Source organism: Chenopodium album, chromosome 8 (assembly GCF_948465745.1).
Source record: "Chenopodium album chromosome 8, dcCheAlbu1.1, whole genome shotgun sequence".
In the NCBI taxonomy this organism is placed as follows: domain Eukaryota; kingdom Viridiplantae; phylum Streptophyta; class Magnoliopsida; order Caryophyllales; family Amaranthaceae; genus Chenopodium; species Chenopodium album.
This window is the reverse complement of record NC_137841.1, coordinates 4,310,993-4,328,289: the sequence shown is the minus strand read 5'-3', so window position 1 is coordinate 4,328,289 and position 17,297 is coordinate 4,310,993. Positions and strand designations below refer to the sequence as shown.

The 17,297-nt window shown below is 35.1% G+C and overlaps 3 protein-coding genes across 4 annotated transcripts; 2 read left to right on the top strand and 1 right to left on the bottom strand.

Moving 5' to 3' along the window:
• Positions 1-23: 23 nt before the first annotated feature.
• On the top strand, positions 24-5,405 carry LOC145555681 (putative protein arginine N-methyltransferase 3). Its single transcript, XM_081617426.1, has 7 exons — positions 24-392; positions 886-1,446; positions 1,595-1,692; positions 3,200-3,278; positions 3,395-3,655; positions 4,188-4,355; positions 4,800-5,405. The coding sequence occupies exons 1-7, from the start codon at positions 93-95 to the stop codon at positions 5,253-5,255; spliced, it is 1,923 nt and encodes a 640-aa protein (XP_081473552.1). The 5' UTR covers positions 24-92; the 3' UTR covers positions 5,256-5,405.
• A 523-nt stretch (positions 5,406-5,928) lies between these two features.
• On the bottom strand, positions 5,929-8,636 carry LOC145642634 (formin-like protein 20). The gene is made up of 3 exons (XM_081693823.1): positions 7,896-8,636; positions 7,469-7,684; positions 5,929-7,283 (listed from the first exon to the last, which is right to left on the bottom strand). The coding sequence occupies exons 1-3, from the start codon at positions 8,634-8,636 to the stop codon at positions 6,156-6,158; spliced, it is 2,085 nt and encodes a 694-aa protein (XP_081549949.1). The 3' UTR covers positions 5,929-6,155.
• Positions 8,637-13,221: 4,585 nt separating this feature from the next.
• LOC145641635 (cysteine proteinase inhibitor 6-like) lies at positions 13,222-16,576 on the top strand. 2 transcript variants are annotated; one of them, XM_081692496.1, is made up of 4 exons: positions 13,222-13,590; positions 14,234-14,456; positions 15,639-15,781; positions 16,217-16,576. In XM_081692496.1, the coding sequence occupies exons 1-4, from the start codon at positions 13,360-13,362 to the stop codon at positions 16,370-16,372; spliced, it is 753 nt and encodes a 250-aa protein (XP_081548622.1). In that variant the 5' UTR covers positions 13,222-13,359; the 3' UTR covers positions 16,373-16,576. The 2 variants fall into 2 exon arrangements, with proteins under 2 accessions (XP_081548622.1, XP_081548621.1); XM_081692495.1 differs by having other exon boundaries at positions 13,228-13,590; positions 15,636-15,781.
• Positions 16,577-17,297: the final 721 nt, after the last annotated feature.

The following is a 17,297-nucleotide window of genomic DNA, read 5'->3' as shown; positions in this document are numbered from 1 at the left end:
AATGACTAAGGCCAAAGGGGTGTTTTTAGGGTTTAGCACTCGTCTCCATTCTTGCATTCCCAACCATTGAAGCTACTACACACTTACCTCCAATGGCGTCAAACAGTGAAAAATTCCGCAACCTCGACGATTCAGATTTCGACATTGATGAAGATGGCGACGACCTCGAAATTGATCAAGGTTGGAACGATTGGAACGCTGATGAAAATGACGATAATGTCGACGAAGATTCCGAATTCAAGTGTTTGTTTTGTGAATTCAGCTTTAATTCTTGCGATTCATTGCTTCAACATTGCTGTTCAATTCACCATTTTGATTTTCCTCGCTTGAAAAAGAGCTTAGGGTTAGACTTTTATGGCTGCTTCAAGCTTGTTAACTACATTAGAGCTATGGTATGTTTGTCTAATCTTCAATTCTTTTGCTTTCTTAGTCTATTCAATTTTATTTTTGTTATTTTGTTTATATCATGTGAAATTTGGTTCTTAATTGCTTAAACAGTGTGTTAAAGTCAGTTCTTTTACTATGTTATTCGGACTTGGGTACACGTATTGGACATGGGTACGTGTTCAAGTGTGCAGTTATTTTGCGAAAAAATTCATTATGTTGGCCCTAAATGAAGTGTACAGGAAGAGTGTCGAGGATCCGACATGAGTAATGTAAGAAAAAATGAAAAATTGAAGTAGGTTAGGCTTTTGGCATTCCAAATAAGACCTTTTTTTGAGCTAAAATTGCCTTCAAATTTTTTTTTTCTAATTCTCTGAGAATGAAAGTGGTTCAATAAGAGACAAATGGGCTTAATGATTTTGCTGAATTATCTTATGAATTTTCTATGGTATTATTTTTTCTTGTTTGTCCTGTAAATCAATGTGGTGGTTTTGTTTGTAGGTAGCACAAAACACTTGTTGGAGCTGTGGCCATCAGTGCAAGTCCAATCAAGAGCTACTAAATCATCTTCACGAGACAACATTTTTGGAGGAGTTGAAGCTTTTGTGGGATGATGATAAATACTTGCAACCCTTTATGGAAGGGGATTCTTTACTCTATAGCTTTGATCAAGATGAAGATTTTGAAGATGAGTGCATGCCACCCGTTGATGAGGAGGAACTATCACGAATAGTGGGAGAAGCGAAGGAATTATCACGTTTATTGGGAGATGTGCAAAAAGTATGCTCTGATGATGAAATGATGGTAGATGCTGATTCCTCTAGCCCCATTGATTCGAATAATGAAGTAACAAAAGTGATGCCTTCTACTTCTATTGCTAGCTCTTCCAGGGAAGCAATGGTGAATGGTGTTGAGCGTGATTTATCTGATAAATTGCAAAAGAATCTATCCCTTAGGGCTTCTTTTGGAAGAGTTGCAGCATCAGAGATTAAGAAAGTAAATGAGAGTTATTTTGGATCCTATAGCTCCTTTGGCATCCATCGGGAGATGTTAAGTGACAAGGTCCTGAATTTATACAAATAATTATACTCTGCATAACAATTCAATTCCCATTTCTTAGATTTCTTGGATCCTATGACATGGCAACATTTTAACTGTTTGTTATGTTGGCCTCATTACTGTGACTGACAACCTCCTTATGGTGTCGCAGGCTAGAATGGATTCATATAGTCAAGCTATTTTGAAAAATCCATCTCTTTTTGGTGGTGCTGCCGTGATGGACGTTGGTTGTGGGACCGGTATACTTAGGTGAGACCTCTTTATAGATGTATAGTGAATTGTACAATCATGTCTGTATTTGCTGTTGTCTGCACATCATGGATTTTAGGTGATTGTACCAAAAATATGTGCTTCTTATGTTGCTTTTTTACATTGTGCACTGTTGCAAGTTCGGATGTATGATTTTAGTGGTTTGCTAATGTATAGTATCATGTTCGAAGCTTTTTGAAAACCTACTTGTAGACATGGATCTTACTCCAAAGTTCTTGATTGTAATTTTTGTTGCAGAGTCTATTGGATGCCATTCAATATAATGAATTTGTTCAATTTTGGCGACTATTACTAATATTCTCTGTTACTTTGGCACTGTGCTCGATGGTATCTAGCTTTTGATCTTGTGTGATGCACCACTTGCACAAGGTGGACAGTCATATCAAGAGAGAAATAATAGGAGATGAAAAACTGGGACTTTGATTTCAGAATGAAATTTACTAGGAAATGAAATACTGGAAGTTGGCAATATTACAAAGGCGGTAGTAGTGGTGGAAAGTGAAGAGGTTCAAAAGAAAGGTTGGAGGGTCAAATTAGTTCTGGAGGCAACTAAGTCAGGACTGCTGCAAAACTCTTCTTGTTCCATTGTTGAATCTAGCGTGCTTATTTCATAAATTGTTCAAAAGTGATTGCATTAAACACTATCACCTCATCAATAATGGTTAAACCAATTAATTAGAGGTCATGAGTTTGAGGGTGGAGTGGATAGGTCATGGGTTTGAGGATAGCGTGATGTATATTATTTTGTAAAGGTTAAGTAAACATGTCAAAGAACTTGCATTATGTGGGACCATGCAAGTGACTTATCATTGCCAAGGTGGAGGGTCCAACTTCCAAGTGACGATATTTCATGCAAGGGCAACACCTTTTTAAAGATACTATAGATTTTACTGCTAGAAATTGCTAACAAGTGCTTAATTGCTTATTGCTGAAAGAAAGGACGACTTTGATTGATATATTCTATTATACCTTCTTCTTTCTGTTGTTTGAACTTTGAATACATTTGACCCTTTTTGAGAAACAAAATTTTTATCCCTGTCTTCTTTTATCCTTACCATAATGAGGGAATCAAAGGCACAAGAGGTAAAATGTAGAGTACAGATCTAGGGCATGATTATTTTCTTTAAAATTTTATGTAATCTAGAGGGAATAATACTTTGAATCACACTTCGTATGTATATGACCTCCAGATTGTGTTATAGTGGAATGTTTTTTCTCTCATTGAAATATGACTATATGAGTGCCAGGCCTAATAGGTTCAAAGAAATTCAGTTAAGAGCTATTTACTTCAGTTTAGAGCTAATTAGTTCATTTTACCACTAAATATATGCTTAGGTAAGGGAAATACTAGAAAACAATTCAGGGTCTTCAGGTGAAAATTATGGACTCTAATGTTGTGGTATAAGTTCTAATAGCTCAGGTGCATCATTTATCATACTGTATTTCCTGCTATTCTTTCAGCTTACTCTTAGTTACTATTTCTCAGTCTTTTTGCAGCCCAGGCAGGGGCTTCAAGAGTTATTGCAGTGGATGCAAGTGAGAAGATGGCTGCTGTGGCCACTCAGGTATTCTAGGCTTTCTAGTTTTTCAGCTTAATTTCTTGATCTCACAATACCAACATCAGTATCAACTTCATGAAATAAACCTTTGTAATAAATGAAGGGTATTGTACTGTTTGTAGATTGCAAAAGACAACGGCTTTTTAAGGAATGAAAGTATTTGCAAAGGTAATAACCAGAGTTCTGGTGTAGTTGAAGTTGTCCATGGTATGATTGAGGACATTGAAAAGTCGGTATCAATTGAACCCCACACTATAGATGTCTTATTGAGTGAATGGATGGGGTACTGTTTGCTCTATGAATCAATGCTCAGCTCCGTCCTCTTTGCACGGGATCGATGGCTGAAGCCTGGAGGTGCTATTCTGCCTGATACAGCAACAATGGTGAGCTGTACAATCACTGTATATTTTTCTTTTTATGGTCATTTGTTGAGGTTTAGTACACCTGTACCATCACTGTGAGACGCCTCTGTAGCCAATGCTTCCGATGACTGAAATAAACATGAATATATGTTTCCAGTCATCAGAAATATTAAATGTTTAACTTTCCTATAACTAACTGAATGCTTAAAAACATCTTTATTGCATGTATAACGCATGGTTGCTCCATTCTTTCTCTTTTGTCACTTCTGCTCTCAGGAGTCGAGGCAAAGTAATTTTGTATCACATACTGTCATTTCATTTAGGAGTAACCTGTTACATGTTCTAAATGACTTGAAACTTGAGATATATATTTATTTAAATATTATGGCACCGCTTTGCAGTAATTTCTTTTTGCCTTCGAATGACCAGGCACATGATATTTATTCAAATATCAATGCACCTCTTTGCTGAATCTTTATTGAAATTTATTCCGTTTGCCTCTTGAATGTATTAATGCTGCAAGGAACTTATATCTTTTGTCAATTTTCTTCAGTTTGCTGCAGGCTTTGGAAAGGGTTGTACCAGTCTTCCCTTTTGGGAAAATGTGTATGGCATTGACATGTCTTCTGTTGGCAAGGAACTTGTTAAAGATGCTGCTGAGTTTCCCATTGTTGATGTTGTCAATAGCCATGATATTGTGACTGAGACTGCAACTTTGAAGGTTTGTTCTCCTTATATTTTGTACTGCAGATTTTATTTGTCCTGTTTCCTGACACTTGGTGTGGGAGATAATTTACATTTCAAGTGTTGAGTTAGAGTGGGAGCTTCTGTTAACTGTAATGAATAAGTCCTGGATGTTAGATGGCTGATCTTGCACCAAGGTAGGGTATGCGGGTGGGTAGAACATTGGGTTCTCTATTATTACAGTAATTAAATCATCCTCTGAAGAGCAAAGTTGCAATATATTTCCGAGTCATGTACCCAAAAATTATTATAGAGTTGCTGATGCTTAACATGGCAATAGATAGGTATCTTGGGCTGGATTTCCTGCTCTGAGCTCAATTTCATGCATATTTTGATTCATTTCTTTGTTAACTTCAGCCTATTGTTAGAATAGTGGACTCTGAAGATTTATATCCTGATATGCTCAATTTCTTCATTTCAGAACTTTGATTTAGCAACCATGAAAATTGAAGACATGGATTTTACTTCTAGCATAGAGTTACAACCTAAGTCGGGCAGTGTCACCGAATTAAATGATGTGAAAAATGAAGTTACATGGTGTCACGGAGTTGTTTTGTGGTTTGATACTGGTTTTACAAGCAGATTTTGCAAAGAGATGCCTGCTAACTTATCCACTTCCCCATACACACTGAAGACTCATTGGTCCCAGTCAATTTTCACTTTTAGGGAACCCATAGCACTCTCATCAGGAAGACTTGATGCTAAGAGTTCAGCTGTCATTGGAACTGACTCCTGCCCAGCCTCGAAGATTGAGGTACGCATTAGTATTGTCCGTGCACAACAGCACCGAGCCATTGATATATCACTGGAGACTTCAGCAGTCAGCCATGATTGCCGAAGACAAGCTTGGCCTGTACAGATTTTTAACCTCTCTTAGAGCCTTATATCTTGTTGTTCTGTTATCATTGTATCAGTTGATTGATAGTGGTCTTATTTTCCCTTTTATTTTCAATGTATTAGATAACATTAATAGCCAGTTATGGCCTCCTTATATAAACATCCACCAATTTTGTTTCCTTGGATCAAACTTCACTCGTATTGGAGATTTTTTCGTTCTTTTGTGATTGTCAAGTGTTCACTTCACAGCATAATCTTGGTTGTCTTGTTTTCGAATCTGACCTACTGAACACAGAGCTTCTTGATAAAAGTGTATTTAACTCATCATATTAGACCACGCTGTCCCATTCATGTCTTCTGATTAGCTTATCTATGTAATACATGTCTCCATAGTCCATACACTGATAATAAAAGTGTCATGTATCTTCTCCTCTACATGAATAGAGGTAGAAAGTGAAATGGTATGAAGTTAGTAAACCGTCTATTTCTTGTAGAGAATCCTGATGGACCTGATTTGACTTAAAGTAGCGTAATTACTTGAGAAGATTACGAAAATTTAACATTTGTGATTTCAGACCCTTTGAAGCTTGACCACAGATATATCATATTAGTAGCAAGAAAATTCGGGAGAAGAGTAACAACCCCCCACCCCCCCTCCCCCCCACCCCCCCCCCCCCAAAAAAAAAAAAAAAAAAAAAAAAAAACACGATTGGTTGCCATAAAAATCTGAAAAGACCCAGAAATACCTGTTATTATAACTACAATAATAACAATACAACCTTATAATATGCATACAGTATTAGGTACCATTCAAAGTACCCATAATTCATACATTATCTCATTTTAGCTCTCACTGTAATTGTGAACTTGCTTCCATCAGCTTAGCTGGAATGGACAATAAAATTCTCAGAAATGACCAGCAACAGCAAAACCTATTGCTTTATTCACCACCTGCAGCCTCTGTAGGTGTAGCTGGTCCTTTGGGAATCCACTTATATACTGGTGCTTTCGATTTGTTTGCCTCAGGCGCTTGTGGTGTTTTTGCACGTGGCACCCACTGTGAAATTACCCTATGTTGCTTGATTGTCTTTGCTGTGATTTCTTGCCATTTGTTTTTCTTGTTCTGTTTTGGTCTAGCAGGACTTGTAATGACAGGTTTTGGTTCAATCTCCACTTTCACATCTTGTATTTCACTTCCACATAAATCAACCACTACAATATTTTTTGATGAAGTACTCGTTATATCAGATTCTGCTTCTGAAGCTTGTTTGTGATTCCCTGCATCAAGAGCTTTCTGTTCTGAAGAAATATCATCAAGATCTTTCTGTTCCAAGGGAATATCATCGAGTGTTTTCTGTTCTGAAGAAATATCACCGAGAGCTTTCTGTTCCGAGGGAATATCATCAAGTGTTTTCTGTTCTGTAGAAATATTGAGAGCTTTCTGTTCTGAAGAAATATCAGCAAGAGCTCTGTGTTCTGAAGGAATATCATCGAGTGTTTTCTTTTCTGAAGAAAAATCATCAAGTGTTTTCTGTTCTGAAGAAATATCATCGAGAGCTTTCTGTTCTGAAGAATAATCATAGAGTGTTTTCTGTTCTGAAAAAGAATAAATATCATCGAGAGCTTTCTGTTCTGAAGAAGAAGAAATATCATCGAGAGCTTTCTGTTCTGAAGAAATATCATCAAGAACTTCCTGTTCTGAAAGAATATCATCGAGAATTATCTGTTCTGAAGAAACATCATCGAGAACTTTCTGTTCTGAAGAAACAACATCGAGGACTTTCTGTTCTGAAGAAACGTCATTGAGGACTTTCTGTTCTATTTCTTCAGCATCCAAATCCCATCTAGGAGTGCCATTGTGCAATGTGCAGTCTCTGTGAATATTATCCACCAAATTTGTCTCTGGAACTATTGCACTGTCAATAACCTTCCTGTCTTCGCTCTCTGGCATAGGTGTAAAAATCTCTTCAACCTCAAAAAATTCATTGTCGGAATCATTGTATTCTTCCCCAGCTCCTAATTCCAAGGTAATATTTACTGGTACTTCATTCATGTTTCGAAAGAGAACCTAACATGAAGAAATTAAAAATAAAATAAGTCATGTACAGCAGTACAGATACAAGCTAATCAATAATAGCCTTTGTTCTATATTTGAACTTTCTTTGGACTTATTGATTGAACTTAAATAGCCTTTGTTTAAAACTTACTTTTCTAAGAAGTTATTTTTCAAATTTAAATGGAGCATATCATTACCTCTGCTTTGAAATTCCTAGCGACCTTTGTGTTCCAGGGAACATCCATATCATCACAGTTGAGTTCCAATACGTTTGATCGGACAAATCCTGTGTGGAGCATGATTTTGAATATCATTTCTTCTGAAACTTGATCATCATGCAAATGGATACACTCAAGGAAAACATCACCCTGGATCTGACAACGAAGTTCTAATTTCACAAACTCACATTCTTCCTGCAGTTAAGCATCAAACAAACTCTGAAAATTAAAGAGCCTTACTTTTGAGATTCAGACTATCTTGTTATGACAAAGAAAGCAAAGAAAGGGAACGGTTTTTTCAAGCCTGAAAATAGCATGGAGACCCTGGGTTTAAGAATAGCTTTTCCTCCTTTTCTTAATGAACATTTATAGAGCACAAAAAAGCCAAGTATGACTGAAATTTTACCTTTGAGTAATTTAAAGCAGGTTCATCTGCCATGAATGATGAAAATACAAGCCGAGCACTATTAGTCTTTGCCAAAGGGTCCTGGCCATACACTCGAACCACAGGCCTGCAACCTTTCCCGCCATTACATAAAGGAAGATTCCTCAGAAGGAGATAGTCTATTATTACTGGTGCATCTGACGGAGGCCATTCTGAAGCTGAATCTCTTCCTGTAATGTACTGAAGGTATCTTAACTGAGAAGCTCGAGGATTTATTGGGGATATAACCGAAGAGAGTTCCTTAGGAGCTTGCTTATATACCATTTCAAGAGTCTTTTGCTCCCCACTGTATTGCTTCCTGTAAAGCAGGAGACCTGCTAGCATGAACGCAAGCACAGGCCAACCACCGCTCTCACAGTGCATCAGGATCACGTTCTTCTGACCCTCTAAAGATAACCAGCTCTCACTAGATCGTAAGAAGTAGTGAATCATCTCCAACGGAAGTAGAGGATACCCCTCATAGTGGCAAGGGTAATCCACCACTGTCATGTCGTAATCAATCAGTATGTCTGACAGTAAGCTCATTTGCTCTCCTTCGCGAAAGTTAAACACCATGACAGATGCACCAGGATGGCAGTTATGCAAACTTTTCACAATACCACCTAGGTATGACTTGCATTCTTTTTCACTCTTAACTGAAGTTGAGAAGCAGCTTTCGAACACTACATGATGGAGGTAAAAAAAGGGCAGTTTTATCAACATTATTTTACTGAAATTAACAACACGCTTACTTGTCTGCGTATATACATTGCTCTTAATCTAAAGTTAGAGGCATATTATGCTAAAATATAATGTTTTTTTAGCATCACATGAATTTCATGTATGCACTTCAATTCATTTCTCAATTTTTTTCACGATATAAATTGCACCAATTATTGTATGCAATGGCCTAGGAGCAGCGGACGCACACATGAAAAGGGCTAGTGTATGCGTTTATGGATGATAGCATATTAGTATTTGGGTGCATTAGAATGTTGTGACTTTAAGTTGTGAGGACCAAAACAGTTGACATGAACATCTTTATATATAACCCGAGTTTATTGTAGATTAAAGGTTTCAAAGTTTTGGAGAGATGAAATGTGCATTGATTGGTATACTAAAACCATTGATTGGTAGCACAAGAGAAATCATGAATCCTTCTTAGCTAGTTCCCCGTCTTTTGAAGAAGTATTCAATTAATCATCCTGATTTAGAATTCCCTTATTTGCTCGAAAAATACTTATTTAGGAACATCTATATACCATAAACATTAATATTATTCTAATTAGACTCTATTCCCTAGTTACAACGAAAAATTATTTGTTATATATAAAAGGTTAAATATCATTTTGTTTTACCCTAACAATAAGATTATAACGAAACCCTTAATTTGTTTCTAAATAATAAGAATTTCCCTATTTTCACAAATATTTATTTGTTATAATAGGAGTTATGTATGATCATATAAGAAAAAAAATGTATAAGAAGCTAAAAGGACATGTATATGCATAATCATAATACAAGTGTAAAGAAATATATACCATATATACGTTCAGATATTTCAAGAAGACGATCAGGAAGCCTCCTAGAGAATGATCGCCGGAATATTGACATGATGATGGATCGACAACCACGAAGACAGCAACAACGACGACAACAACAACAACAACGGACGATTTAATTCAACAAAGCAAAAAACAGTAGATAATGAACGAAACAAAAAGATTACGTACGTACGTAAACCTAGCTAGTATGATGAATAATACAAATGAAATGATGTATTAGAAGAAAGGAGAAAAAAAGGAGCAAAAGAGGGTCAAGAATGCATGATGAAAAGACATGAAGATAGAAAAAAAAAAGATGAATAGAGATAAGGTGGTGAGTTTGACTTCTGAATGTGTCAAACTTTGAGGATGAGGAGGAGTGAGCACGACTATCTTCATTTTTTTCAATTTTTGGTAGTGGAGACAGCTGCACCAACTGTACTCTTTTCTTATTTATAAAATTATAATTTAATTATATATTCCTTGTCAATTTTAAAGTTTTGTGTTACATTTCATCATCATCAATGTATCATGTTTAATAATTTTTTGAAATATGGAAAAGAAAAGGTGCTTTATCGTATTGTAATTCTAAATTAAGTGAACATATCTCAATTTAGAAAATTAACCAGTTGTTCGATATAAAAGATATCAGGGTGGAGATAAAACTCACCCTTATCTTTTGGAAGAGATGGTGTAATGTAAGTGATTTAAAGGGAGGAATAAAAAAACTGAGGATGAAATGACATTTGAACCTTTAATGAAAAGGAAGGATAAAAGAATTTAATAAGAGAGTAAGGACATTTAATTAATTTGATAAATATCCCTGTCTTTGTCTTAATTCATACCAAATCAAGGATATACAAATACAAGTAAAATATTGGATTCCTCAAATAATTCTTCATTTGAATCCCTACCTTCAACTCTATCCCCGTTCATACCAAATGATTTTTTTTATTTTTTTATTTTTTATTTTCCTTTACCTTCTTTGTGCAGAGAAAGCTATAAAACAAAATGATATAGATGAGATTTGATCCTAGATTTTGAATATCAAACTACCGACCTCTCAAAACTTTAACCAAGCTAATTAGTTGAACTTAATATATATGGTTGACCTTTATTTTTTGACAAATATGTTGATATGAATATAATGTCAAGTTTGTAGATAAGTTTTGGAGTGTTAGAAGTAGTCTGGAAGTGTTACGACTTGGGCATGACCAGTGGCGAATCTAGAAATTTATAAACGGGGGTCCAAATAAACTTTCAACTTAATCATCTCAGCGTACGGAGTACTAAGTAATACATTGTCAAAGATGCATCACCAAAAATTACAAATCGTTTTTAATAACACAAAACAAATAATAGGGTTTGAACTCATGAAAAAGATCCATGACTATTTATAAGGGAAAACAAAGCAACACATAATTTTAAAAAAATTACAATTGTTCTTGTCGATTTTGATTTCTTGGAAGCGCAATATTTGTCACTATGAAAGAAACCAAACTATCGTTTAAAAATGTTCATCTATATTATTTCGTAACTTATGAAAATGCTATTTCTAAACTTGCGGTTACCACAAGAAGAATTATCACCAACTTGATGAGCATATAAACTTGTTGGTACACTTGAATATTTGATACTTCTTTGTTTCAGACTTTGAGGTGGAAAGAGAAATTAGAAAAATTGTATGAGTGTTTGAGATTTTGAGTTGGAGAGTGAATATTATAAAGTGGTACAATAGGTTTTGTGAAATTAAAAGAATTTAATTTCTTTCCCCTAATTGCTCACCTCACGTGAGTGATCAACATTTGAAAAAAGAAATAAAAACTTAAAATAGCTGTCATATCTTCACGTGAAGAAGCAGAAAGATGGAAGTAAAATAGTAGGTGTGTTTGTCAGCTTATGAGACAGATATTTGGAATGGGTCCAAAATTTTGAGCTTTTATTTTTTAAAACTAACTTGGGGCTCCTATGTGGGCTTAATAGGTCCGCCATTGGGCATGACCAACAAAACGAAATATGGAATGGGCGGCGAAGAAGTGACAAAAGTGCTGGAATTGCAACAACACGCCTATATGGGATGTGGCATGTCTGTGCAAATGCCTGAAGGTTCATGCTGTTTGATGTTAGTTATTCGAGAACACAGACGCAATTAAGTTTTTGTGAAGAACTTGTTCATACTAGATTTGACACGTCCGTGTTAATTATTTTTTTAGAGGCCCGATAATTGATCTAACAATTTTTAAATTCCTTATCTTATTTAAACGTAACTCATATAATTACCATCAATTGATATTTTATCTAAATTTTACTATGATCCTAATTTTTCTACTTTTGGATCATTTGAAGTAGTATCTCCGTCCTCAAAAGTTCAAACATCTACTCATTTATTATATGCTCTTCTTTCTAGGAATGAACTAAAAATGTGGGTAGTATTACATGAAAAAAAAAAAAAAAAAAAGGATTAAGTAGAAGAGATGAGGTAAAGGTGGATGAAAAATGATGGATATTGTGGGATAGTATTGATGTCTCAATCCATTGGTATCAAGAATTCAAGATGGTAATCATGGTATCATCCTAATTCCAAATGCAAAATAAGAATTTATGTTTTGTTGGTATTAAGCATACCATTAAAATACAACTTTATACCAAAGACTGAATTATCAATGACTTAAGCTATTAGAGGCATATTATTTCTCTATGAATTTTTCAAAATAATTTACTATGTTAAAAAATGATTAAATGACTTGAAACTAAAAACGAAATGAACTTCTAAAAAAAAAAAAAAAAAAAAAACGAGCTGAACTTTTAAAAACGGAAAGTATCAACTCTATCAAATATGAAATATCTAACACTTCCTCCGTTTCTGTTTAATTGACGCGATTGATTTAGGCACATATATTAAGGAGAGGAGAGAGTGTGAGAGAAAATGAAAAAGTAAGTAGGGTATCTTGTAAATACAAGGTAAAAAAAGTGAACAATTTTCCTTAATATTGTTGAAATAGAAATAAATTCCCATTATGCTTCGTTTTAAAAACAAATTCCCAAATTAGTGTCCACGTAGGATTGGTTTTCGGTTCAACTTAAAACCGCTAACGGTATTAGCGGTTTTGCAATTTTTTTAAAATAAAGTCAAAGAGACCTGTTTTTATTGAAATGGGGTCTCTTTGAACTTATAAGTGTAATTGTTGACGCAAAGAGACCTGTCTTATTGAAAGACGATCTCTTTGAAATAATCTTCCTGCAAAACCAAGGACGCAAAGAGACCTGTCTTATTGAAAGGCGGTCTCTTTGAAATAATCTTAGTCTTGTGAATTAACCAAGGATGCAAAGAGACCTGTTATTGTTAGAGGCGGTCTCTTTTTTAAAACCGCTAATGATTATAGCGGCTTTTAAACTACAACCGTCAACCGCTATTACCATTAGCGGTTTTAAGTTGAACCAAAAGCAAAAAAAGATCTGACACTATGTAGGGAATTTATTTTTAAATCAATGTATTATGGGAATTGATTTTTATTTCAACAATATTATGGGAAATCGTTCTTAAAAAAAAGTTACTCAAAAGGAAATATGTCAACTAAAAAAACCCTTTATAAAAAGAAATGCGTGTCAACTAAAAAGAAACAGAGGTAGGTAATGGTATAATAATATCCGATTTCGATCCGAAAAACCGACAACCGAGCCCCCCAATACGTGTCGAACTTTAAAAAAGAAAAGAGTCGGCAACTCGGTGAGCGTGCAACGTAACTTGGCAGAAGAAGAGCCCAAAACAATACCAGTGTCATCACTAAACCGCAAACAAAATCAAACAAACAACCGAAACTTTCGTCTCGTAAAAATCCATCTTTCCATTTTCTCTTCAATAATACTTACTCATTAAGCAAAACCAAAAACGGTATAAATCTATGTTGAGCATCTCATTCTTCTTCCACCACTCTTCTTCTTCTTCATCTCTCGTTTTTCTTCTCTTTTTCTCTCTCCTACTATTCCAGCGATCAAAAGGGTATTGCTCTGATTTTGAATCTCAACCTTCAATGGCTACTCTCGGTGGTTTGCGCGAATCCCAAGGTGTTTCTAATGATGCTGAGATTGAAAACCTTGCTCGTTTTGCCGTTGAAGAACACAACAAGAAAGAGGTTAATTTTTTTTCCTTGATTATTTTGCAATTTTTGAAGCTGCCCGTTTCATAGTTTTGCATGAATTTTTCTGGGTTTTTCCTTTTCTTTCAAATTTCTGCAAATTTTTGTAGTTACCCCAATTCAGAGTTTTAATTGTTATTATTGGTTTTTTTTAGGTTTCTGCAAATATTGAACTTACCCATTTCATTGTTTTGCATAATTTTTACTGGGATTTTGTGGGGTTTTGCTGATTCCTTTGTTTTGGAAGATGGGGTTTGATCATGATTTCTGTGTTGATCATAATTTTTGCTGGGATGTTGAATTTTTTGTTTGATGTTTGTTTTGTATGAGAAATTTAGGAATATTATTAACTTTATTATCTTCTTCCAAACTATTCCATCAGAAACTAAAGTAAATTGGTTTTCTGTTTGCCTGTTTATAATTGGCATTCATTGAATAATTGGGAGTAATAAGCTTAGAAATTACTCAAATTCGAGTACCATATTTTGATAACCGTTTCATATTTTTGCATGAATTTCTGAAGTTGCCCGTTTCATAGATTTGCATTGTATCATTTGGAGTAATAAGCTTAGAAATTACTTGTATTGTGAATTGTGATAAAAACATTATTCTCATATTTTCTCAATTTATATGAATGAAGAATGGTATGCTGGAGTTCGTAAGGGTTATAAAGGCAAAGGAACAGGTGGTTGCCGGTACGTTGCACCACTTCACCATCGAAGCCATTGATGCCGGTAAAAAGAAACTGTATGAAGCTAAGGTATGGGTGAAGCCATGGTTGAACTTTAAGGAATTGCAGGAATTTAAGCATACTGAGGAGTCCCCTGCTGCATTCAGTTCTTCGGACCTTGGTGCTAATCGAGGTATTGGATTAAGGTTCATGTTAAGAATTGTCGTTGCAAAAATGGTTAGTGGTGTTGATAATTTGTATGAGCTTGCTACTGGATCATGAACTGGTTTCATTTATAACCGGGTTTGGAGAATTACTAGTTGCTGTAAATACGCTTTGCATTTAGGTTTAAACAAGATGAGAATCAAATGAAATGAATTGAAAGAAAAGGTTACGAAATTTTTCATAGGATCAACCGATCAAGCATGAACCTTATTGATATGTTTCTTTACTATAGCATACTTATAGGCTCGGAGCGTTACTTTAGTTGCGGGGTATTGAAAATTTGTTGCTGTCTGGAAGTTCGTAATCCATTCCACGATGACTATTATACTCTCTATGTTTTGCTATGCTAATCTGACTATTTTCTCCCAGAAACTTAAAATTTGAGTAGTTGAGTTGTTGCTTCAACTTCTGCTTTAAAATGATGGTCTTTTACTTTCACTTCTTTCATTATCTAGAGTTCCTTGAAGTGGCTCAAGAGCAATTGACATCATTGTTTAAATCATGATAACTGTTGTGGGTTGGATAGAATTTTGATCAAGATTAGGGTACCTTAGGGAAGTTTTAAAACTTTTGCCTAATGGCTCCACACCTTTTTCTGTTAATGTTGTTTTTAGTGGGAATCACCTGTCAACTGTAACACACTAAAGATTGCACTGGAGCACCAACAAATATCGTCTTTAAGTTAGGCATTTTATTAGGTGTTGATTGTACATCCTTAAGTCAACTACTCAGCTTTTTCATTACGTGTTCTGTTCTGGCTCTATGAAAAAGATGCAAACAGTGGTATTTACTCTAATCCATGTACCGTGTATTTACAAAGGCAGTCTATGACATCAATAGGGTAATTTTTTGCCCAATTTAAATAGTTAGGTAGCGAAATGCGTATCAGACTAAATCTAATATTCGATTGTTAGGTAACCCTTATATGATTTTGGAATTACTACCTATGATGAATGGAGACCAACTACTTCTTGTGCTGCCGCATGATTTTTGTATTTTGCTTGATTTCTTGAGGCATTTAAGCTGAATAATTTTGGAAATTTTCAATAAACGCCTTTCTTGCGTGATTTATACCTTGTCATCATCCATCGGTTTGCTTCTATGTGATCTTCACAGTGCTGGCACTAACTTTTGCTTGTATGTACAGAAGGGCATGCCCCAGGATGGAAAGATGTGCCTGTCCACGACCCTGAAGTGCAAAATGCTGCAAATCATGCTCTCAAGACCATTCAGCAAAGATCCAACTCTTTATTCCCATACGAATTGCAAGAAGTTTCTCATGCAACGGCTGAGGTGCGTCCTCCGATTAGTTATTGGCACTTTAAGTATCTCTTTGAATCATAAGAATCACGTTTTTTTCCCCTCCTAACTTGAGAAGGGTAGACGAAACTATACAGCTCCCAAAAGGTGTATATGTGGGCATTTGCTTCGATCTCATTTTATAGAAATTAAGCAAAAATACCAACTTCTCTTCCCATACCTTTGCAATTTTGGAAGTACAATTATAAACAACTGAGTGAATAAAAGATTTGGCTAATAGAACCGAGGTTTGGGGTCAATTGTCATTAGTAGCGTCCCATCTTGTTATTGATCTGGGGCTGAGGTATATTTGCTGAGTATGAGTAATTAATTAACTTACAGTGATATTCGTAGTTTCTCAGGTAGTCCAAGCTGCATAATACGGACAATATATGCTTAAACTCTGATGCAAACTGTTTTAAATGACAGGTTGTGGACGACACTGCTAAGTTTAACCTGCACCTCAAAGTTAAGAGAGGAGAGAAGCATGAGTCTTTCAATGTGGAGGTGCACAAAAACAGTGAAGGCAACTATAACCTTAATCAGATGGGCAACATAGAGCCTGAGTTCGAGAAGAAGGATTGATTGTTGGAGATCCAGAGATCCTCGTCTATAAGGCTTCTGATGGTTAAGTAATACTCGTAATAACTAGTACGTACGGAGTAGTAAGTAGCAAGTACAGCTGACTTGGTTTGAGTGTAATAACCTCGACTTTTGTGGTGGTGGTACTCACTGTCTTATTTCAATGTATGATGGCTTTAATTATGTATAATGAAGATTGCTTTCTTATTCTCTGTTCTTTTTATCTTAAAAGAGAGGTTACACTTCCAACTTACAAATCTATAAATTACATAATTAGGTATACATACTACCTCTGTGACTGTGTTATGTATTATTGTGCTATATTTACAAAAAATAGTTGCTATACATTATGTGCAACAATAATTTATTTTCTTTTACGTAAGTTGTAATTTTTTTGTATCTCTCCTTTCATCACATTCATCCTTATCTTAAAGGAACCGAAAGAAGATATAGGAATTAAACTTTAAAATCATTATTTGGGAAGGTTCTTTGAACGATGAGTCTTCAGTACATGATGTGTATTGTTTGTAATGTGAAAATTATGTATTGTTAAAGTAAATATGTATTGAATCAAAAAAAAAAAAAAAAATAACCCTTCAATTTTTTTCATTCATTCACCCAGAATCTGGTCTCTCCTCTCCTTCAATTGACGTAATTTATTTCTTTTCATCTATTTTAATATCTCCCCTCGTTGATCCAAACCCTAATTTGTAGGGTGTTACTTTCTAATCATGAATTAATCAATTGCTGATTTTAATTTATTCTTAATGATGTATTTCAATAGAACCAATTATTTCTGAATTAATGAAAATTGAAATCAAACAAATGATTATAAAGCCAGTAAGTTAGTTTTTAGGCAGTACACCGCCAATAGGCCATTATGATTCCCATCTTACAATCAAAGTTTTGAGTGTGCATGGGATTGAAA

What these genes read in the sequence shown, in the direction of transcription:
- LOC145555681 (XM_081617426.1), top strand. Translation starts at nt 93, where the DNA reads ATGGCGTCAAACAGTGAAAAATTCCGCAACCTCGACGATTCAGATTTC. An exon ending in TTAACTACATTAGAGCTATG is followed by an intron (nt 393 to 885) that starts GTATGTTTGTCT and finishes TTTTGTTTGTAG; the next exon opens with GTAGCACAAAACACTTGTTG. An exon ending in TGGCTGCTGTGGCCACTCAG is followed by an intron (nt 3,279 to 3,394) that starts GTATTCTAGGCT and finishes TACTGTTTGTAG; the next exon opens with ATTGCAAAAGACAACGGCTT.
- LOC145642634 (XM_081693823.1), bottom strand. Translation starts at nt 8,636, where the DNA reads ATGTTGATAAAACTGCCCTTTTTTTACCTCCATCATGTAGTGTTCGAA. An exon ending in CTGCTTTAAATTACTCAAAG is followed by an intron (nt 7,685 to 7,895) that starts GTAAAATTTCAG and finishes GCTTAACTGCAG; the next exon opens with GAAGAATGTGAGTTTGTGAA. An exon ending in CTAGGAATTTCAAAGCAGAG is followed by an intron (nt 7,284 to 7,468) that starts GTAATGATATGC and finishes TCTTCATGTTAG; the next exon opens with GTTCTCTTTCGAAACATGAA.
- LOC145641635 (XM_081692495.1), top strand. Translation starts at nt 13,360, where the DNA reads ATGTTGAGCATCTCATTCTTCTTCCACCACTCTTCTTCTTCTTCATCT. An exon ending in AAGAACACAACAAGAAAGAG is followed by an intron (nt 13,591 to 14,233) that starts GTTAATTTTTTT and finishes ATATGAATGAAG; the next exon opens with AATGGTATGCTGGAGTTCGT. An exon ending in TTTCTCATGCAACGGCTGAG is followed by an intron (nt 15,782 to 16,216) that starts GTGCGTCCTCCG and finishes TTTAAATGACAG; the next exon opens with GTTGTGGACGACACTGCTAA.